At 32.1% G+C, this 25,114-nt stretch overlaps 1 protein-coding gene across 1 annotated transcript; it reads right to left on the reverse strand.

The window, feature by feature from the left end:
- Positions 1 to 7,438: 7,438 nt before the first annotated feature.
- LOC121229695 (alkane hydroxylase MAH1) lies at positions 7,439 to 9,554 on the reverse strand. Its single transcript, XM_041114522.1, has one exon. The coding sequence runs from the start codon at positions 9,215 to 9,217 to the stop codon at positions 7,682 to 7,684; it is 1,536 nt and encodes a 511-aa protein (XP_040970456.1). The 5' UTR covers positions 9,218 to 9,554; the 3' UTR covers positions 7,439 to 7,681.
- Positions 9,555 to 25,114: the final 15,560 nt, after the last annotated feature.

Consider the following 25,114-nt stretch of genomic DNA (forward strand, 5'->3'; position numbering starts at 1 on the left):
AGAAATTTTAAATTTCTGATAGTTAATTGAACTAAAAGGACTAAATTGTATCAAATGCAAAATTGTGGGAAATGATTAAATAGCTTAATTGATAAAAGAAAGAGGGTTTAAAAGGAAAATAGACCCAAATTCTATTTGGACTGGACGGCAAGGGCATGAAATCAACAAGAAAATAAGGAGAATTAAGGGAAAAATTGGAAAATTGCAAAATTTACTTAATAAAGCTAGGACTAAAGTGGAATTATCTAGATTTCTCTTTATTTTTCTGCATTCTCATCCGAAAAACGCCATGGAAGAGTTATATTAAGCTGGTTTTTCATATTTTTACTTCAAGTAAGTTTAATTATTGATTATTTCTTGAAATTTTTGTGTTTTTGTGACTTTTACAACTGGGTCCTATTGTTGAATTCATTAGTTTTTGATTCTATGAAAGAAATTGAAAGTTTCTATACATATGTGCTGGAAGTTTATGATGATTTGGCATGGAATTAGAGCTTTAAATTGTTTATATGTTGATTTTATTGTAAGAATTGAATAGAAAGTGAATGTTTGGGACCTAATTGTAAAAGAGTTTGAAGTTAGAGTTTTATGTGGAAATTCTGAAATTAAATAGATATGAAATAACTTATAATGTTTAGGAAAAGTATTAATTGAGAAAATTATCTTAATTGAGGGGTTAATTGAGCAAGGACTGAATTGTATGAATTGTGAAATTTGGGGCAAAATCGAAATCAACATTTTGCACTAAAACTGTTTTGGATAGCAGCAGTAGTCTAATTTTGAAAAATCACCAAAAATTTTAGAAATGGAATTAGAGGCTGAATAAAATATGAAATTAAATATTATTGAGTCTAGTTTCTTATAGAAGAAATAATGTAAGCAATAGAATTGTAAATCATGAGATATGATAAATTTTGTGAGACAAGGTCAGAATGATTTCGGGTTCCCCTGTTCTGACTTTGTAAAATCATAAAAAAATTGTATAAAAATAATTAGGGGCTTAAATTTATATGTTTAGAATCCTGAATGAGTCTATTTTCAAGAAAAACAAACGGGAACATCATTCGAATCCTGTACGAGGAGATAATTAATTTTTAGTGAAGAAGGGTTGGAACTGTCAGACAGCAAAACAGGGGAGACTTCAATGAATAAACTGTATTAATTGGCCCAAGAAAAAATTATGAAAATTTTATGGTAAGAAGATATGTGAATCTAGTTTCTGGGAAAATTTATGAGTCTTAATTTGGAGTTCTGTAGCTCAAGATAAAAATAATTTAGTGACTATGACACAGATGGACAGCTTGAATATTCACATAAGTAGATAGTGAAAATTATAGATAATGTTACCTACAAGTGTGTTGTTTATACTAAGGATGTGGATGGAGAGGAGGAGGAGGAAAATATATAAAAATATATGAATGACTCGTGTATAAATTGATCACATGCCCGATTATAATCGATAAGTGTTGAATTTGAAACGATATAATGTTTTATTTGGAATATTTATTATGAAATTATGATTATCGCTATAATACAAAAATCGAACTTGTGAGTTTATATAACTAAATTTAGTGACCATTTGTTAATATTATTAAATTTCAATATTATTTTATGAATGATGATTAATATTTATGTATGTTAATTGTTGAAAATAAGTAAATTATGTACAAAAGTTATGAAATTAAATTGAGAATTTCGGAGGAACGGAACGCAGGAAATGAGTACAATCTTTCAGTGACAAAGATGAATTGACGGTAAATTACCCAAGTAAACCGCGATTCAGCATTTGTTGCGAATTCTCGTGTTTGCTTTCTGTTTAGCTCTTACGAGCTTCCGTTAACTCATATGAGTTTCAGTTAACCCTTTTGGGGTTTCAGTTCAGCTCTGATGAGCTTCAGTTAGCCTTCGGGCTTCCGATTAGCACTTATGTGCTTCAGTTAGCCTCCGGGCTTCCGTTTAGCACTTATGTGCTTCAATTAGCCTCCGGGCTTCCGTTTAGCACTTATGTGCTTCAGTTAGCACAAATTTCGGGCTTCAGATCATGATGTACTCAAATCCGTAAGCTGTTCCTTGGATGGACAAGTTGGTAAGTCGTAAATATAACATGTGGAAAAAGAAATGTAAGTAATGTTATCATTATTATTATTATTGAGCTCAATTATGTGATTTTATCATTCAGAGATTGTGTTTGACAGGATATGTTAGTAAATTATGAGTATGTGAATCAAAGTGACAGAATTTAAACACCTAATGAGGTTGAGCTGATTCACATGAATTTGTCATTTGAAATTGTGATTGACAGGAAGAAACAGTGAATTACATGATTCTCAATGGTTACACATAATTATCTGAAAAATAAGAAAAATAACGGTTATTGGTATATGGAAATGTAAGACATTGATATATGAATGTGGAATATGTTTGATAAATGTGTTCATTCTTAACTATGGAATTATGTACCTCATGTGTGCTATTTGCATAAAGATGATATTTCAAATACTTTGGTGAGTAAAGCTTAAATATGAAATAGTATGAAATCGAGACAAGTTGTTATGAAAATATATTTAAATTATCTGTAAGTGTTTTGTACTCCTCGGTAATACCTCGTACTCTGTTCCGGCGTCGGATACGAGTAGGGGTTGTTACAAAATCACTAAAATAACATCTAAAACTAAAGTTACGTCAAAGAACTTTTGACACAAAACCCAAAATCAAAACTTGCGGGCAAACGAATCAACCAACACATAATTCTTAAATTGTTGGAGGGACGTAAATCTCGAGATCTTCCTTAACAAAGATTTACGCAAGTCAAAAATTTACACCACACAAAAAAGAACCTAATTTTGTCCATCAACAAACTCAAACAAAACTTAACAAATAACACTTACGCAGTTCAATTAAAAGATCGACGACACAACGGAACTTAGAGCAATAGATTCAAAACGATTCAAGCAGTAAACTAAGGGTGGAAGAAGATCACAACCAAAAAGAAAGGATGAAGAAACGATAGAGAGAAAAAATGGAAGAGGAACTTGAAAAAAAGGATGTTTATGGGAAATTTTAATTAATTTAAGAAAATAAAAACTAACTCACAAGGCAGCATAATAAAAAAGAGGGAAAAAATATTTTCTTATTACTTTCGTAGGGACTTGAACACAAGACCAAAGGGTATATAGAAGCTTTAACCACTAAACCACTAAGCTCATCGTTATCCGTAATTAAGCAAAAATAATATAGAAACCAAATACTCAAGAATAAGGGTTTAGACAAAAGTAATAAAATTTCAAAAGAAAGGGTTCGAACCTAGAATATTGCACACACAAACACAACACGTATCTACTAAATCAAATTGATTCACTTGTCAAAATTTCACCATCTTAACTCAAACTTAGGACGTAACCACTCTGGGTTTCACTAACCCAATTTCTTCTAACCTGATTTTTGGGATGTTACATAAAAGATCCTACAGTTTGATTGGCACAGATGAATCTCATTTATTCTTATTGAATGGAACGTTTTTGGACATTTCAACCCGATTTAGATGCATTTTGTGCTCTTGTTGTCACCCCTTTCTGAGACTAGAATGCGTTTGGCTCTATCTCAGACTTCCATTCTTCCCTTCTGGTTAGACTCGTCAAAAGATAATCTTGTAAACAAATATGCGGGTTGGTGAATTACCTTTGGTGGACTTGCATATATCTTGCCACAAAGTCGAATTCTTATCATGACCCCTTCATTCCACATTGGACTCAATACCGGATTATTGTGTTACTCTGCTATTACCTTGTAACTTATTTGTGCATATACCCTTCTAAAGGAAATCTTGTTTACTTACATCGTTGCATATGACCTTTAGAATACAAGCTTTGGTAGATAGTTTAAGCTCCACTTTTTCTCCTAAAACCATACTTGTAAGATCAAACCTTGCTTTGATACCAGTTTGTTAAGGATCGACCCGTATAAACAATCAAATAGAAAAGATAGAAAAGATCGAACACAAATTTTATGTGGAAAACTTCTCCGAAGAGGATAAAAAACCACGGGCAATGTAGGTTTCGACTTTTCAATAAATGAATAAAAAAACGAGATTAGAATATAGGGAAAATAAATCTAAATGAACTAAATGTAAAAAACCTAACCCCCAAAAATAAAACCCTAACTCTCATAGAGTTCTCTCAAAAGGGATACAAATTTCTCTCCATAATTACCACAAAAAATCTCACTAAAAACTCATCTGCAACTATATAACACTCATAACCAGTCTCTATTGTCGATTTAAAGTTACAGAGCATTACGATACAAATCGAAACATTTAATTTCAAATAGAAACAATTAAGCAATTTAATTGATATCATTCAATGGTTCATTTTAATTAAGGTAAAAAATGCACTTATAAGTTTTAAATTGAGCTTATGGGACCCTAAAAATAATTTGAGAACATTTAGGGATTATTTTGAAACAAATCAGAAAATTTTGGAAAAATTAAAAAATTTTAGAAACAGGGTTCACACGGTTGTGTGGGTATTCGAATATGGTTACACAGTTGAGTCGCAGGCCGTGTGCTAGACCATTGTGCATTCGAAATTTGGTCACACGGCCGTGTCGCCAGGCTGTGTAACTCTCTGTGATTGTGTGGTTCATCCTGCACCTAAAATTTAAATGACACACGATCGTGTGGGGTGGCCATGTGTGGCACATAGCTGTGTGGCAGCCCATGTCCCAAGCCGCATGTTTTATAAATCACCCCTAAAACAAGCCAATTCATGCACCAATTCTTGCACACCGAGACACACCATACCTAGCTTATTTCACATGGTTTATAATACATTCAAGGACACTAGAAATATGCCAAAATTATCCCACTCATGCCTAACCAATATGCCATAAAAGACACCATAATTCACATGTCAAACTTAATTCCATTCAAAATTTCAAAATCATTCCTTAGACCTATATCGTACAAACCAAGCAACCTTATCCATAGCATACCATTCAACCATGATTTAACTATTTTAAGAAAAGGGTGTACACAAGTCCAACATCATCCATTTACATCATCATTTGCAAAACAACAACATCGAGGCATTCAACCATAATTAAGCTTATCACAAACTCAAAACAACCAAAGGACTAAGATAACACATTTAGCCCTATACATGTCATTTAGAGTCATAAGCCAAATTAACTAAAAACTGCCAAAATGATGGAAAGATAGTGTGATTGTGCTCCGACGTGATTCCAATCGATCGAGTTTTCTAATGATCTGCAAAACAAAGAAAATAGCTATATAAACAACTAATTCTTAATAAGCTCGTATAATGGGAACTTAAACTTACCTAATATATATACATGATTAAACCACTCAAACATTGTTCATTACCTGTGTATACATTTCTTTCCTATTCACACCATTTTACAAAGTTAGTAGATGTACTAAAAAGCATACCAAATCAATTGAACATGAAACAAATCATAATAAGGAGTTCAATATCTAATTTATCCATCATTTGCTCAATTTGCTCCCTTTTCATTTTAAATACATATATCAACATTTTTCATTCAATTAAAACTTTAATCACCGGTTGAACCAAATAGAATATCATCAGACACTCGGAAATGCTTACACAAAGTATGCTTGTACATGTAACTGTAATCATATCTGTAATGCTTACAAAAACTATAAAATGGGCCTGCTCATACAAGTTGTGGATCGGGATGTTAAGCTACATGATAATGCTCACACTAGCTGTGGAGAATCTGCAAGAAATAAAGGACCTCAGCAATTGGTAGGACATCTAAAACCAGCATCCGAAGATGTATAATCCCTAATGACATGTCATTTGTATCCTAAGTATTCACAAGGTTCAAACGAGACGTTTTTCCATACCATTCCTTTAACTTCTTTCCATAGTCTCATTTCTACTACATACAACCATGAATCTCAAAATTTTCACACATGATATTCAATTACATAAACATTACAATTTCATCCAAATAACCAATTAACAATTTATATACAATAGAATTTATACAAGCATAACATTAATAAATTTTTTATTCAACATAAAAAAGAGTCAATTTACCATTATACGAACTTACCTCGACTAACACGGTTGTAAAAGTAAAGCCGATGACTAATCTAACACCTTAGCTTTTTCTCGATTCAAGTCTGATTGGTTAGTTTCTTTATCTAAATAATAATTTCATTCAATTAAATCATTCAAATAGCTTAAAACAATTAGTTCAAGCTTATAACCCATTTTATGAGAATTTATAAAACCACCCCTAATATTTTAATTTTTATGCAATTTAGTCCTTAAATCCAAAACTTGCAAATTCATCATTTTTAAAGAAAAACCCTATTAGCCGAATATCTAGTGGTACATTATAGCCAATAATTTCCACCATTTCACATTATTATCATTGAATTTTACTATTCTCTCAAATAGGCCCTTAAACCTTAAAATCATCAAAAATCACTTAACAAAATATGTCTATTTAACAACCAAGTTTAATAATCTATCAATTAAATTCATAAACACTACAAAATCATTCATGGAAAATCCCTAAACTTTTAAAATTTTACAAATAGACCCCGAGCTAGCTAGATTAGGTTAATACAAGCTCAAAAACATAAAAATTATTAAAAACCAACCTCAAAATCTCCCACATCCATTGAGGAGAGTTTGGCCGAGCCTCACATGCTCAAAAATGGATTTCTCACTGTTGGCGAAGAAGAAAATAAAGAATAATATGTTTTTTTCTTTTTCTTTTTACTTATTACCTATTATTTACTTTATTATTATTAAAATATATCATATAATTAACAAAAGTTAGCCACCAACCGTCCACTAATTTATGTTATGGTATATTTACCATTTTAGTCCATTTATTTATCTTTCCCTAACCATTTGACATCTTTAATTAATAGAAATTTAATTTTGTAATTATTACGATTTAGTCTTTTTTCAATTAATTAACTATCTAAATATTAAAATTTTCGGACCAAACTTCAATATACTTGTATAATCTCTCCATAAATATTTAATAAAATATGTACAAGCTCATTTTATAGAAATAAGGTCTCGATACCTCATTTTCTAAAACCACTTGATTTAAGAAATTAACCATTTGAACTTGACTATACTATCAATTAAAGAAATTTATTAAAGAACAATTTCAATAATACTATACTTGAATCATAAATATTAATTAATAATATATATAAATTCACTCATTAAATTTATGGTTCCAAAACCACTGTTTTCGACATTAGTGATTGTTACAACTCTCGTTTTTTAATATATCAAAACCTTGTTGAAAAAAATTATAAAAATTAAAATACAGAAAAATATCTAGAAAGTAAGACAAAGCAACAAACACAAATAAATAATTAAAAAAAACTTTCATTCTATAAAATATAGAAAGAAAATTAAATATTTAAAGTATATGTAACTCAACCCAGTGTAATTTTTAATTGATAAAAACATTAACTTAAAATACATCACCTTTTTTTTTACTTATCATGTCAGTAACTACCTAATAGTGACATTGGATTTCTCATTCAAACCTGCAGGTTTATTTGACAAAAATTAGAACAATTACATTGACTTACACTTATGACTATATAAGTATAGATATGGTAAACCTTCTTAATTACCACTTTAACCCTGCAAATTCCTTAACTCCATCTCTTCTTAACCCTAACCATTAACCCCTTCTTCATCTGATAAAGCACACTGTTTTTGGGACCAATATTCTGCCCTTCCACCACATGAACATTGTAGTTATGAATGATGGCTGTTGCGGTAGCCTTCATCAAGAGAAACGACACCTCTTTCCCTGGACAAATCCTTGGCCCCGCAATGAATGCGCTAAATTTAGTTGGCGACTCTCGTTTAATCTTCCTATCTTCACCAATCCATCTTTCTGGCTTGAACGCATAGCAATCTTCTCCCCATAAGCTTTCCATCCTTCCCATTGCATGTATTCCTATTATGATTCGGGTGTTTTGATCCACCCGATGACCGCTCGGAAGATATTCCTGCTTTGTACATGTTCTGAATTCGAACGGAATCGGAGGATATAGCCTTAGGGTTTCACACAACGCTGCATGAAGATATGTTAGCTTACTCAACTCGTCGTAGTTGGATGGTATTTGTAAGCTTCCCTCCACTTGTTTCATTGATAAGTGTCTCTTTATTTCTTCTCTGATCTTGTTTTCAACCATGGGTGCCTTGGAGATGAGATAGAAGAACCAAGTAAGAGTTAAACTGTAAGTACCATCACTGGCAAGCAAAAACTGCATAAGGTTGTCTCTTATAAGACTGTCTTTTGGTGTTCGGCCTGTTATCTCATGTCCTGTCGGGTAAAAGTTCAAGAAATTGAAATCATTCTCTTCATTTGAGCCTGAGGATGCCACTGATTTGTTGGATTTGTGGCGTTGGGTCGATATAAATTGTGTTAAAAGATCATCAAAAGCCTTCCAAGCATCACTCCGTTTCTTCTCTTTCCCAATCTGAAGCCAACTCTGCAACTTCCAAAGACTGTCAGGCATTACATATCTGTAAAAAGCTGCCTCTAGAGTATCACTCATGGCTTTTTGGAATCGATTCTCAGGGAAGTCAATGGAGAGTAGGCCAGGGTTGAAGCCCACGCCCGTTATGCAACCAATGTCAAACGCATGCCTTACCAACAAATCTTGCAAGTTCACCACCATCTCTCGTCCAGAAACATATTCAAGAACTTTAACAAGCGCTTCCTCTATACGTTGATGGAGAACCATTGAAAGTGATTGCCGGAACTGAGGGTGATTCAAGAAAGCATGAAAAACTCTGCGTTGACATTTCCATTCCTCACCGTCGGAATTGAAAATTGCTTCGCCGAAGATATCAAACTGTTTCAGCCATTCAGGACCTTTCAAATAAACAGAACTGTTGGAACTCAATATATAGCGCACATTCTCAGGATCGGAGGTACCTAAGAAGCTGGTGTTAGTAAACCAAAGTCCTCTATAAAAGAAGGTACCATTGCTTCGTCTGAGGACTTGGGCAACTTTGTCATGAGGGCGATGGATGTTGAGAAGTAACGTCGGAATCATCCCAACAAATGGCCAGTTTCGAGGGAGGCCATTGTTGTCTATGAAACGATAGAGAAAACAAAGAGAAATTATTCCCAAAACCATAAATCCAAGATATACAAACAGTACTGCCATCATGTTCTTAGAAAGAGTTTAAGTTGCTTAGGACATATACTTAGTCACCAGTGAGGGCACTATATATAGATTTAGCGTTTAGCCTTCCTCTTCTTCTCCACAAGTCACAATCAGAACAGTTACTGCCATTATGTTCTTAGAAAGAGTTTAAGTTCCTTAGGACATATACTCAGTCACCAGTCGGGACACTATACATAGATATAGCGTTTAGCCTTACTCCTCTTCTCCACAATTCATAATCAGAACAGTCACTGCTGTTCTTAGAAAGAGTTTAAGTTGCGTAGGAGTTAGGACATATACTTAGTCACCAGTCGGGACACTATATGTAGATTTAGCATTTAGCCTTCCTCTTCTTCTCCACAAGTCACAATCAGAACAGCTGATATTGTCTTTGAAATGAGAGATTCCCATTAAAGTAGCCATGATATTAATTACCCAAAATGGTATATATTATGAATATCAATATCATGCTTTTACGAAAATATTTCCTAGGGAAGGACATAGCAAAATGGGAAACAAGAAAGTTAAACGAAAATTTAAATTAATTTTTTTTTGAAATGTGAAAATAATTAAGATTTATATATAATACATTTTAAATATAATTTTAGGATAATTATTTATATAAATACAATAATTTTACCCTGAATTTGGTAATTAAGTTGACTTTGATACTTGTTTCTTTTTATCCGCAAACTTGACAATTAAATTCCTTTTGATCCCTAAACTTGAAAATTATAAAAGTTTGATGACTTAACACTTTGAGATTGTGCCTCATCGTCACTTGAAAATTAATATATATATTTAGGTGATAACGCGATACAATCTTAGAACGTCATATATAGTGTTCTAATCATCAAATAGGGGTTGAACTAGTCACTCCATTAGTTCCCGATTCAATTAGTTTAATTGATGCAACTCTAGACCAACAATAATTAAATAAATAATTAAAAAATTATAATAAAAAATAAAAAAATTAGCCGTTCATGGATCTAGATGTATTTTTTCCTAAATTCAAATTAATCATGTAGAACGAATATTTAAATAAAGGGAGGGAATAGAGAAATTGATTCGTTTTGATATCGAGTTGTGTGTGAAAATTGAAATTCCTTTGACAGTTGCGAAGATAACGTAGATTGTAATTGAAAGCTGATCTGCCACAATTCGTTGTGGCAAATTAGAATCTTTCTCACACTTAACGAGCTTATTTTTCAACATTTTTTATGTTTTTATATCGTCTTCATTATTTAGTATCTTAGGTTTAATTTATGAAAAAAAGAAATGTTAGTCGTTCTGTTGGCTATCAGAAAATGGCATGCTTACCTGGTTGGTAGGCACTTCAAAATTAGGACTGACCACCAGAGTCTGTGTTTCTTGTTTGACCAGTTGGCTATTACCCCTTTTTAACAACGCTGGGTAGCCAGAATGTTTGGCTATGACTATGAGATCATATATAGGAAGGGCACTAACAATGTAGTGGTTGATGCTCTTTCCAAAAAACAACCACTGATGTCTTGCTAGATGCTGCAACTGATTGGTAGTTTCATTATCTTTGATCTATTGACAAGAATGCAAGAGTCCTACCAAGTTGATGCAAATCTCAGCAAAATTTTCTTGAAGATCCAACAACAGAGTTCTCAACTCCCAAAGTACTCTTGGGGTGGCTAGTTCTTAAGGAGAAAAGGGAAATTTGTGGTAGGGAATGATGGAGACCTCAAGAAGGAATTATTTTAACATTTTCATGCTAGTGCTTTGGGAGGCCATTCAGGGGTTCATGATTCAAGGAACAGTATGGCCAACCTTTTGTATTGGAAAAGCATGTCCAAAGATATCAAAAACTATATGAGTGTTCAACATGCCAAAGATGCAAGCACGAAAATACTGTCAAACCAGGGTTGTTAGAATCGTTGCCTATCCCTAACAAGGCATGGTCAACCATCAGTATGAACTTCATCGAGAGACTCCCTAATTCGAAGGGAAAGGATACAATCCTAGTGGTGGCGGATCGCCTCACCAAATACAAGCATTTCCTTGACTTCTCCTACCCTTTTACTGCAATAATAGTAGCTCGTAAGTATTTGACTCATATCTACAAATTACTTGGAATGCCTTGTTCCATTGTTTCAGAGCGAGGTAAAATATTCGTTAGTATTTTATAGTAGGAACTATTCAAAAGTGCAGGGACTATATTGCACCTTTCAACTGCTTATCATCCTGAAACGGATGGCCAAATTGAGGTTCTCAACCGGTGCTTGGAAGGTTACATCGGATACATGATTGGGGAAAGGCTTGATGATCGGCTACTCTGGATTCCTTTAGCTGAATGATGGTATTTCATTCAACAATCCATACCACTCCTTATGAGGCTCTTTATGACCAAGCCCAACCTCAACACATGACATACCTTGTTGGAGCATCTTCCGTGGCTAGTGTGGACAAGAGCTTGCAATACCGAGAAGCTGCCATGAAATTGCTTCAGTTTCACTTTAACACAAGCTTAGAACAGAATGAAGCAATTGGCAAATCGACACAGAAGTGATAGGCAATTTCAGGTAGGGGAGTTGGTCTACCTTAAGTTGCACCTGTATCGCCAACATTCGGTCAGGAGAGTGTTGAATAAAAAATTATCTCCTAAGTATTTTGGTCCTTTTGCCATTGCAGCTAAGGTGGGATAAGTGGCATACCATTTACAGCTACCTCAGGGGACTCGTATATACCTTACATTCCATGTCTCCCAACTGAAGAAACTTGTTGGATCAATTCCAATCCAAGCTACTCTACGAGTGGTCGATGCCAATGGTGCTTTGATCAAAGAACCTATTCAAATCTTAGAACACCATATGGTTAAGAAGGGCAATCACGTTGTCACTAAAGTGTTGGCACTACAAGAAAACAGACCTTTAACGGCGCTTATAAGGAAACGCCGCTATATGTTGAGAATTAGTGGCGCTTATATGAGAAACGCCGCTATAGCTTGACCATTAGCGGCGCCTTGGAGAAAACGCCGCAAAAAAATACACACAACGTCGTCGTTTTTTGAGATTTAGTGGCTTTAGCGGCGCTTGCTAAAAACGCCGCTAATACTGACTTATAGCGGCGTTTTTCAAAAAAGCGCCGCAAAAGATCGATCTATAGCAGCGTTTAAAAACGCCGCTAAAAGTCAATATGAGCGGCATTTTTAGAAAGCGCCGCTAAAAGTATAATTTATTTTTGATTGTATATTTAAATTCTTAAAATAAAATAATGACACATAGAATAATTTTAAAAGTAAAAACATTGGAAAATATTTATTAAAAATGAAATAAATTAAAATATTATTATTTAAAATAATTTTAAAGTTTTTTGGTATATGACTAATTGTTTTTATATTTATATATTAAATATTTTCTTATATAATTATAAAAGAGATAGTATTAATTTTAAAATATTGAATTAATTATCATTATAGTTTAAGGTTTATGATTTAGGGTATATGGTTCAGGGTTTAAGGTGTAGGAGTTACTAATTTAAGGGTTATAATTATGTAGTTTAAGGTATTGATTTAGGGTTTAACAGTTAGAGTTTAAGATTTAAGTGTTAGGGGTTAATGATTAGGGTCGGGTTAGGGGTTAGTGGTTTAAGGTTAAGGGTTTATAGTTTAGGGGTTAGAGTTTAATTAGATATGTGTGTATTGTGATATTTAGGGTATCAAGTTTAGTGTTTAGGATTTTAAGGCCAGAGAGGGGTTAGAGGTTTAGAGTTTTGATTAATTATCATTTTTTAACTTATATATTAAACGATTTCTTATATAATTGTAAAAGAGATATATAATAGTTATCTTAATATATTAAAATTATATATGATTATAGTTTAAATTATTAAAATTATAAACTTTATATATATTAAAAGGTTTAGGATTTAAGCTGGTTTACTTGAAATTTGTTAAATTAATGATGAAATTTTATACAATCAATTGATGCTTTTTAAAAGATATGGATTAAAAATTAAGCATATTTAAAAGATAAAAACTGAAAATTATCTACTTCCGTAAAATGTAAAAAAAAAAGATTAGTATGTACCATATATCAGGAAGAGATCATAAATCTTTTAAACTTTAATTCATAATATTAGGATTAAATTATAACTAATTATCATCATATTAACATTTATCATCATTAGTATTAATAATTAAAATCATTAATCTAAACAGTTAATTGAACGAAGAATTCAATTCAAATTAATTCCTCTACACTTAATTTATATAAGTGAAATTTAAACTTAAAATTTCAAAGTTATCATGCAATATAGATATATTATTAACTATTGACTATCATAAGTTAATTATTATGGCTACCAAATTATAACAAATAAAAATGAAATATAAAAATTAAGAGATTAGTGGCGTTTTTTAAAAAAACACCGTAAAAAACAGTATAGTTGAAAGAAAACGGCGTCGTTTTAGTTGGATAGAGTATTAGTGGCGTTTTGAAAAATGCCGCAACAGAAGTAAAGTGTACTGGAAGCGTTGTCGTTTTAGTTGAATATATAGGGGATTAGTGGCGTTTTTATAGAAAACGCCACAAAAGATAGTTTAGTTTAAAGAAAACGGCGCCGTTTTAGTATATGAGGGTATTAGTGGCGCTTTTGAAAACGCCGCAAAATAATTAAAGTTTACTGTACACGTCGTCATTTTAGTTGAATATATAGGGATTAGCGGCGTTTTTTAAATAAACGCCGCAAAAAACATTTGTGCTTAACAAAAACGGCGTCGTTTTGTTTGGAGATTAACGACGCTCACCTGGAAACGCCGCAATAGATTGCTTTTAGCGGCCCTTTTCATAAGCGCCGCAAACGGTGAATTTTTTTTTTTCAAAATGGCGTCGTTTGCATTTCTAATGTTAAGGCCTTCTTTCATGCCCAACAGTCTCAGCCTTCTCCCCCAAAACACCAAAATAGATTTCCCCTAATCCCTTAATTTCCCCCCAAATCCCTAGGTATCTCAGTCGACCGACCACCTACTCATCGTTGTCCTCCGTCGTCTCTTCTACGTCCCGTCGCCGTCGCTCTCCACTTCCGCAATTAGTCGGTAAATTTTGGTACCCATTTGCTGCATGATACTTGTTTCAAATGTACGGATCAGGCGTAGACGAATCAGGCATCAAATTTGCATTGTGTGAAGATGTCTTCCTTTTACTAAGACTCAGTTTTATTAGGACTATGCCCCGTGCTCTATTTGTTGTTTTAAATGGGTACGAGGCTTCTAGCACCTTTAGAGAACTAGAACTCAAGTTCTGTCTTACCTTACCCCCAATAATTGCTTTTAGTTTTTTGTTCCAAATATATATATCCTGATCTAAACAAAGGCTTAAATTCCTACTTATGAAGTTGGTAGACTATGACAATGTTTCTGCCTAAAATATCAGAGCGAGTTCATTACCTATAGGCAAGTGAAGATTTAGTATGACAATTTATGTTTATTGAACGGAAATTTTTGCAACATGCATATGATAAGAAGCAAGATGGAAGGGTAGAAATTATAACTATTACTAAGTAAGGATAGATTTATTCAATAGGCTTAATTTGATTTGAGATAGTGAATGTTATTAGTTTGATGAAATCAGTAAGAGAGTGGACAAAGTATTACTTAAGAATATAACTCTAATAAATGGGAATTACTTAGTCTTACAAGTAGAGAATTTGAAGAAGAGAAAAAGTAATTAGTAGGGGACAAAAATGTTTATTTGGAAATTCTAGTTAAATATTTTGCCATCCTATTTCCGGTTTTGTATATCATATGAATCTTATGGTTTGGGAGTGATAATTATATCTGTATTGGTTTTTCCTTGTTTCTTTGATTTTGTTCTTGTGTGCTTGACTGATGAAGCTCCAACACGTAAGAAGTCAAAAATGAAAATGGAATGAATTACATATGAAGATGAATGCTGCAGACTGCGAATGTATATATGAAAAACCATTAATAGATTATTTGTTTTGTTGGTTGTTGTGAGTGAATAACTGTGGGTTTGAAAAGATAGGGAGTTATAATAATAATGATCTCACTCACTTTTCATTGCTGTAAAAGGTGATGGAAGCTTTTATTATTATTATTAACAATGTTGAGTTTTAGGGCTCATTTGGTGCCTTTTGATGGGGTGTGCTGGTGGATTTGTGTGTATATATTTTGGTTAAAACTTTGAAGTTGATGGTGTAATTGGGTGCTTTCTTTTTGGATACCAGAATATTGAGGAAGTTAAAATTATATAGTATTGTGATTTTGCACTTTATTCAGTTCTTTTAAGGCCATCTCTCTTGCTCTTACCCTTTAAATAACACCCATTACGTGGTTTGATTTTTTTATTCATAATGTCTATCTTTTCTTCACGACTCCAGTAGCCCGGTAATAGAGGGTTTTAATAGAAATCTAAATTTCAAAGTTGAAATGGTGCATGGCATTGTCATGCTAAGAATGCTTCTGTGATTATGATAATAGTGGAATAGTGTAATTGCATATAGTGTAATAGTGGAATAGTGGAATTTTTTGATTGGGCAGTATCGGACCAGCAATAGGAAAAAGAGCCGAAGCTTTCAACTGCTTTATCAGTTACCACTCGAGATCTAAGAAAGAGAAAGAAAAACTACAAATACTACTCAAATACACAGAAAGGCTAGATAAACAGAAGGTTAGTTAATCTTTTACTTTCTTTTTTTTCTTTCGTTTTTTAAATTACTATTCTTGTTTATCCTTAGATTAATTTTTAATGGATCATTCTTTTAACTTATTCTGTTTATCCTTGGATTATTTTTTAAATTTGTTTATGCTGTTTATCCTCAGAGACTTGTTATGCTGTCGATGAACTGTTTGCCATTGTTTTCCTCTACAATACATAGATATAATAATACCCAATTTACAAGTGATCAAGTACAGAACTTGTTATGCTGTTATGCTATCGGCCTTGAGATTAATTCTGTAAAAGGGATCATTTCTGCTCAATTTGCAACCTTTTAATTTGTGATTTAATATTTCTATATTTCTATCACGATTTTTATTAAATTATTAAACATTATTGAAATATTCTCATCCGTTTTATCACAAATATTATCATTCTTTTATCATTTAAGTTAAACTTTTTATTCAAAATAAATCATAGCTTTTAAGCATAAACTTGCTGTTACCAAAGGAACAATGTTTACTTAAATTAATAAATGCAAATTAAAAGAAAGACTTAACAAGTTTAATGTCATTAATTTAAATATTTTATTTTATTTTTATATTACCTAATTTTTAAATTAACAAATTAATAAATGCAAATTAAAAGAAAGACTTAACAAGTTTAATGTCATTAATTTAAATATTTTATTTTATTTTTAAATTACCTAATTTTTAAATTAACAATTAATAAATACAAATTAAAAGAAAAACTTAACAATGTTTAAAATATTTTGTCTACTTTTATTTTATTTTTAAATTACCTACTTAAATTAAATTGTATTTAAAGTTTTATTTTATTTTATTTTATTTTAATCACGAAAATTTTTTTGTCAAATTTTATTTTATTTTTAAATTACCTAATTAAATTAAATTTTATTTAAATTTTTATTTTATTTTATTTTATTCTAATTAGGAAAAAACTTGTCTACTTTTATTTTATTTTTAAATTACCTAATTAAATTAAATTGTATTTAAAGTTTTATTTTATTTTATTTTAATCACGAAAAAACCTTTTTCTACTTTTATTTTATTTTTAAATTACCTAATTAAAGTAAATTGTATTTAAAGTTTTATTTTATTTTATTTTAATCAGGAAAAAACTTTTGTCTACTTTTATTTTATTTTTAAATTACCTAAATAAATTAAATTTTATTTAAAGTTTTATTTTATTTTATATTATTTTATTTTAATCACGAAAAAACTTGTAAATAATTAACCATGTGACTCAATAAAAAATAACCATAATTGAGCACACATGGTAGACATAATTCAAAATAAATAATTAACCCTAAACTTGTAAATTTATTCTAATAACCAATTCTTCACTTCCCTTGTGTTTTCCCATCAACATAAATATATATCATATTTTACATAATTTACATAACTTACATAATACATAAATATATATCATATTTTACATAATTTACATAATTCGGATAACTTACTTAATTAACATAATTTACATAACTTACATAATACACAAATATATATCATATAAAACTTACATAACTTAATTAGAGTTATAAATAAACAACTTACCCGTGTAATTTATTGTCAACTTTAGAATTCAAAAACTACAAAATAAATAGGAGTTGGATGAAATTGTCAAGGGTAAGCAACGCCTATCGAAATGGAGTACAAACTTTTCTGAATTTTGCATTTCAAAATGCAAGCCAAGAGAATATGATTCTTTGCCCGTGTAAGAAGTGTGGCAACATCAATTGGCATATTCGTGAAGTAGTCTACGAACATCTAATTGTTGATGGCTTTATTCGGGGGTATAAAAAATGAATTTTCCATGGAGAGTGTACATCTAGTGGAACTTCTTCAACGATTAATCCGACTTATCCTGATATTGATTACCACCAGTATGTTAGACAATATAACATGAAAAGTATGTTGCGGGATACATTTAATATGCACAGTCATGGTGATCAATCGTTTCCACCTGACTTTATTGCATCCGATGATTGTAATATTGGTGGAAATGTTTTTTGCGAAATGGAAACAAGTGCACCTGATGAGGAGCCAAATGAAGAAGCGGCGAAGTTCTACAATTTACTTAATAAAATGAACGAAGAACTTTACGAGAGATCAAAATATTCAAAATTGTCCTTCTGCATTCGTTGATTTCACTTAAAATGTTTGGGAGGGTGGACTAGAAAATCTTTTACAATGCTACTAGAGTTTCTGAGAGAGATGTTTCCTTTTGGAAAAATCCCCCAATATTGTCAAGATATGAAGAGACTAATAAAAGATTTGGGCCTTGGGTATGATAAAATTCATAGTTGCCCAAATGACTGCATGTTGTACTGGGGTGATCAGAAGAACCAATAGTGTTGTAATGTTTGCGGTAAGTCTCGTTGGATGAATGAGAATACAGAAGATGTGAATGCGGATGAAGATGGGGCACAGTTACCAGTCAAGGTTTTGCGATATTTTTCCCTAATACCAAGACTTCAAAGGCTTTTCATGTCGTCAAAGACGGCAGAATCTATGAGGTGGCATAATGATCAACGGACCGATGATGGATTATTAAGACATCCTGCGGATTCTTTAGCTTGGAAATAATTTGACAGTAAATTTCCAAGCTTTGTAAGCAATCCTCGAAATGTGGGCTTTAATCCATTTAAAATTATGAGTACTTCGTACAGTACTTGGTCTGTAGTGCTTGTTCCTTACAATTTGCCTCCATGGATTTGCATGAAGCAATCTTCGATTATTTTATCAATGATTATTCCTGGAGAGAAAGGTCCTAGAAATGATATTGACATCTATTTGCAGCCACTTATTGAAGAGTTAAAACAATTATGGTCTGGTGTTGAGACATATGATGTATTAAGAAATGAGAACTTTAATTACGTGCAGCTTTATTGTGGACAATTAATGATTTTTCGGCTTATGCTAATTTATCAGGTTGGAGTACTAAAGGACGTTATGCTTGTCCTTGTTGTGCTGCGCAAACTTGTTCGAAGTGGTTGTACAATAGGAAGAAGTTCTCTTACATGGGCCATCGTCGGTGGTTAGATGGAAATCATAAATTTAGATTTCAGAGGACTCTATTTAACGGTACTGAAGAGTACAGAGGAGCTCCTGAGCAGACCGTTGGATCTGAAATCTTGTTTATGTTAAAAGATATCAATTTTAGTTATGGGAAGATGAATCAACCACCTAACACACAAACAAAGAGAAGATCGAGGGATGAATCTGATGATGAATCTGACGAAGAGGATGATCTTAATGAGGCGGACTTGTGGAAAAAAATGAGTATTTTTTTTAGTTGCCTTATTGGGAGCACAACATTTTACGCCACAATCTTGATGTCATGCATATTGAGAAAAATGTTTACGAGAACATAATTGGGACAATTTTGAATGTCGATGGAAAATCAAAAGATAATCTTCAGAGTCGACTTGATTTAGTTGACATGAGAATTCGGCATGATCTTTATCCTCAAGTACTTCCGAATGGGAAGTATCAGTTGTCGCCTTTTATTTTTTCGATGTCAAAGGAAGAGAAAGAAGTATTTTGCATGGTGTTGAAGGATATAAAGGTCCCAGATGCGTATACGTCAAATATATCTCGATGTGTGAGTCTTAAAGATCGAAGATTATATTCATTAAAATCACATGATTACCACATCTTGATGCAAGATTTACTCCCAGTTGCTTTACGGTGATGTATGTCAAAAAATGTGACGTCCTATATAATTCAACTATCCAATATAATGAAAGCTATTTGTGGCAAAGTTTTGGATGTTGAAGAACTTGAGAAAGTACAGGATCGAGCTGCTTTGACTTTATGCAATTTGGAGAAGATTTTTCCACCTTCATTCTTCACTATTATGGTGCACTTGGTAATCAATCTACCTCACGAAGCAATACTTGGTGGACTGGTTTTTTATTGATGGATGTATCCTATAGAAATGTGCTAATTTATTTGTCAAGTATTCATTCATTCACCTCTATACATTTGTTACAGCTTTTGATAAATATTGTATATCGTGTTTAGGTTCCTAAGCAAATTGAAGTCGTATTGTCACAATAAGCGTTATCCAGAAGGATCAATTGCTGAAGGCTACTTGGCAAAGGAATGCATAACCTTTTATTCTAGATATTTAGAAGATGTTGAAACACAACTGAATAGACCTAGTAGAAATGCTGGGCTTAATGATCATAACTTGGCCGAAACTTATTTATTCCAAAATTGTGGAGAACCAATCGACAAAGTTGAAATTGCAGAATTAGATGATATATCGTGGATACAAGCACATCGATATGTACTTTTTCACCATGATTAAATTGAACCGTTACGCAAGTAAGTTCTAAAATTTCCTCACATATTCATCGTTTTGATTTGTTTATCTTCTAACCAATTAAACTTGTTTTTAACATAGTGAGTACAAACAAATTTTGAGATCTCGTGCACGCTCTCGAAGATTACAACATCGAGAGATTAATAAGTTATTCACAGAATCTTTTCATGAATGGTTAAGTCAAACGGTATGTAACTGAAGTTAATAAGTTACATATAACCGCGAAATTTAATTAATCAAATAAGAATGTTTTTACATAATACATTTATAATTACTCAATTCACTTTCAATTCAATAGGTTTGGAGTGGGAAGGACGTTAATGACGAAGTTAAATGGCTTTCACAAGGTCTGAACAGAGTAATAAAAAGATATAGTGCCTTCCTAATCAATGGATACAGATTTCATACAAAATATCGCGAGAGAATGAGGAGAACTCAAAATTGTGGAATTGTTGTTAATTCTTCAATTACGAGTTATGCTACTGCTAGAGACAGTAATCCGATTGAGGGTAATGTGGAGTATTACAGACTTCTTACCGACATTATTGAGTTGGATTACTATGGCATATGGAAAGTTGTCTTATTTCGGTGTGATTGGGCTGATGTTAATACTGCTCGCGGAATTAAAAAATATCAATTTGGTTTTACAATGGTTAATTTCTCTTGCTTGATTCACACTGGACAACAATTAATGGACAAGCCATATGTATTTTCCTCACAAGTGAAACAAGTTTTTTATTCGAAAGATCCAACTGATGAAGGTTGGTATGTTGTACTCCGAAACACCCCTAGAGACTTGTTTGACATGGGTAATGGAAGTAGAGATGACATCGTCGAAAGATCAGAAACATTACCTTTTCCAGAAAAAAACTTAGATGAAAATATCCCTAGTACTAGTACACAACATCAATAGGTTCGACATGATGTGGATGAAGATATTTACGAATAATGATGTAGTAAGATTTTGCGATTTTTTAATTATATGTAATATTATAATTTTAATCTTGGTCATGTTATATAATTTAACTATTTTACATGTACTATTATTGTTGTAATTTGTTACTAAAATTTCAATCAATTTATGTGTATTGCAGGAAAAATGCGTAGAAGAAGATTACGAGATTTAAGTATTGTCCAGAATACTCCAAATTCGGAAGAAGCAAATAGTGAACAGCAGACAGTTGTTGGATCTTTGAATGTGCCGGAGACACTTGACGAGCATGCAGAAATTCAAAGTAATGTTAAGTTTATTTTACATGTGTGTTGACTTTTATTATTGATTTATTTTTTAATTTTAATATAATAATATATCATTTTTCAGCTGAAAGTGGTGGGACGTGCAGCGGTCAAGGACGTACGCTACTTAAAGATTTATACGAATTAAATCCTGTCGAGCGTGTCAAAGTAAGTAGAAACAATCATGGTCAGCCTGTTGGATCTAAAGCTTGACTTTTAGCAGGCTATTTGGGCATTATAGCACGAAATGCTAATATGTTGCCCATCAACTACGAATCATGGCATCACATGCCTGATAGCAACAAAAATCAGGCTCTCGATAATATTAAGGTAACAAAACGTTAAAGTAATTTATAATACTTCAATTTAACTTTCATTTATATTTACATTCTAAACTTGTTTTTTTAGGAGAGATTTGCTTTAGAGGTTTCCGATGACTATATCAAGAAGGCATTGGGTAAAAAATAGAGAGACCATAAAAGCACTTTGAAAAAACTATATTTTAAGAAAGACATAAGCCTAGAGGAAAAATTGAGAAATGTGTCGCCGGGAATGCTGAGGTACCAATGGGAAGATGCGGTTAGATTCTGGAATTCAAAGAAAGGAGAGGTATTACGCATTTCCAAACTCTTATATATAGTGTTTACAATATACGTAATAATAATTTCATTATGTAGGACTGTGAGCTAGTTGGAACAAGTAGCAGGCAAAAACAAAAATTCACGCACACGGCAGGGTTGAGAAGTTTTGCTTCTGTAGCTAAGGCCGAGGTATTATGAATTTATTAATTCTGTCAAATATTAATGACTTTCTACTATTAAATAATATTTTTACTACTATATTGTAGGAAGTCTCGTCAGGTCAAAAAGTTGGTCACCTTTATCTTCTTGAGATTATGCATAGGAAGAAAGATGGATCTCCTATGACATCCGAAGCTGGAGAAATTATGGTATATTTACTTAATAAAATTTGATTTATTATAAATATTTATAATGTTTAGTTATAATGGTTTAATTCGTCGTTAGTAGTTTTAAATAATGTTAAGTTATGTTGCATTCCTTTTTATTATATATTTTGTTTCTAATTTTATTATATATTTCGTTTCTAACTCTTTAATTAATTTATTAGGAGAAACTAAAGGAGAAGAAGGCAGAGTACGAAGCGATTGTTTCGACTGATAGTTCTGTTAATCTTGAGAACATTGATAACAGAATTATCACTGAAGTTTTGGGTCCTGAAAGGTACGGTCGGGTTCGATTTCAAGGATCTGGTGTTACCCAAACCCAATATTTTAGATCCGGCTCCCAGCAATACATGCCTTCCGGGAGTCAAGCTCAAGCTGAAGTTCAGAGGTTAAGAGACCAGATTGCTCAGATGCAAGCGAGCACAGTTGAGCAAATTGCCGAGGTTCAAAGAAAATATGAAGAACTCCAACAACAACTTAGAGCTGAGGCAGCAGCAGCAGCGAGGGAGGCAGAGGCAGCAACGATGGCAGTAGACCAGAGCAAAAAGTACGATGAGCTCCAGCTACAGCTTCAGCAAATGATGCAAATGTTTCAGCAGTCGCAAAAGCCGCCATCTTAGACATTAGTTTTCTCCTTATAAGAACATTTTTAACATTGTCACATTTAACATTATTGTAAGAATGTTTTGAGTTATACTTAATTTATTAATTTACATCATAGATCTTTCATTAAATTTGAAGTATCATTTAGATTTAATGTTTTTTATTGTATTTTTTATGCGAAATTTGCTTTTTTTGGTTAGATTTCATTTTATATTTTCTGTTTTTGGTTTGATTTAATGCAAGAAGGGTTGGATATTGGATAAAAATGAACATTTCAAATCTTCCAAAATTAGCGGCGTTTGTGAAAAAAATGCCGCTAAAAGCCATGACTTTTAGAGGCGATTGAATTAGCGGCGTTTGTGAAAAAAATGCCACTAAAAGTCATGACTTTTAGTGGCGCTTTTCCCACAAACGACTCTAAAAGCCATGGCTTTTAGCGGCTCTGTTCCCACAAGGCTTTTAGAGGCGCTTTTCCCACAAACGCTGCTAAAAACCACAACTTTTAGCGGCGCTTTTCCCACAAACGCCGTTAAAAATATTGGTCTTTTGTGGCGTTTTTTTCAGAAAAATGCCGCTAAATTTTGCGGCATTACCTTTGGCGGTGTTTTTTGCGGCGCTTAGGAAAACGCCACTAAAGGCTAAAAAATGCCGCTAAAAGTCTATTTTCTTATAGTGTGGTGGAATGGGCCAACACGTTTCCAAAAGACGCAACCTGAAAGCCATTGCAACAGCTGCGTAGCAGCTTTCCTCACCTTGATCCTTGATGATAAGGATCTTTTTAGAAAGGGAGTATTTGTTATAAGTAAATATAAAAATAGGAAACATGAATAACGAGGGTGAAATGTTGTGTTTAAACGTGTGTTGTATTAATGAAATGGTGCACATAGACTTATTGAAACTGTGCATTTGGTAGGTAATGGTCACAGTTGTATGGCCTAACTAACTTTTGTAAGGACTCTCTTTCCTCTTTTAACTTGTTGTTGAGAGAGGAAATAATTATCGATTTTGCTTAATATAATTTCCTTCTTCATTCTCTCCTCTCCTCAATTTCCCTTTGTCTTTTCTATCTCCTTTCTAATCTTTTTCTTGTTTGGGCCGCATCACATGGAATATTGATAGAAATTATGCGATCATTTGCAAAAGTTACAATGTTCAATCAAGATTGCAAGCAAGAATTCTTACTTTAAGTGCAATTCTTTATTTATTAGGAAACAACATATCAAAATATGAATCGTCATTAATAAGAAAAAATGAATCAACCTGGTTTTAGGAAGATCGTTAACGAATTGAAAACTTTTTCCGCTTTTAAGGACATTCAAATTATATTTTTCTAGATCCAACTTATTTATGAAAATGACAAAAAAAAAAAAATCAAGGGAGTGGGCCACTTGTGCATCTAGAGCTAACATATAATTTCCATAGCTTGGAGTATTATGATACTTTAGAAGAAGAAGAAGGAGGAGGAGAAATCTTCATGTTTAATCATGTGTGAAAATTATAAAATTATTTTTTGATATTTGAGTATTAAATTAAATTATGTACTATATATATATATTGTACATTACAAGTTAACGAAAGAGGATGTCATTACTAAGAATTAAACTACTTGTTTTATTGGGTTGTTGGAACTTGGCATATCATTATATAGTTAATAAACTTATTAAATTTTTATTTTTATATCCGAATTATTATATTTGTCTATTGTTATGTGTATATAATGATTTTATTAAACCACATTTTATATTCATAATTAATGTTACTCAAACTTATTTTATTTTATAATTTTAACATAAAAATTCATTACTAATTACTTTGATTGCTAGTAAAATATTAATATAATTATTTAATATTTATAAATACATTTTCATAAATTAAATAATTATCATATAATTATATTTATTTCAATTATAAATTCAAGTTTTTTTTAGCTTTATATTTTGAGTTGGAATTAAATTCAAGTCTTCTCAAACTTAGATTTTATCAAGCATGAGCTTTTTCCAACACAAATTTTGTTGGACCATGACCTTAAATTTTCTTTGAAGTGAACTCATATTGGATCAAATTTAGTTGTACAAGCTTTGAAGCTCATAGTTGCTT

Source organism: Gossypium hirsutum, chromosome A05 (assembly GCF_007990345.1).
Source record: "Gossypium hirsutum isolate 1008001.06 chromosome A05, Gossypium_hirsutum_v2.1, whole genome shotgun sequence".
NCBI classification, from domain to species: Eukaryota; Viridiplantae; Streptophyta; class Magnoliopsida; order Malvales; family Malvaceae; genus Gossypium; species Gossypium hirsutum.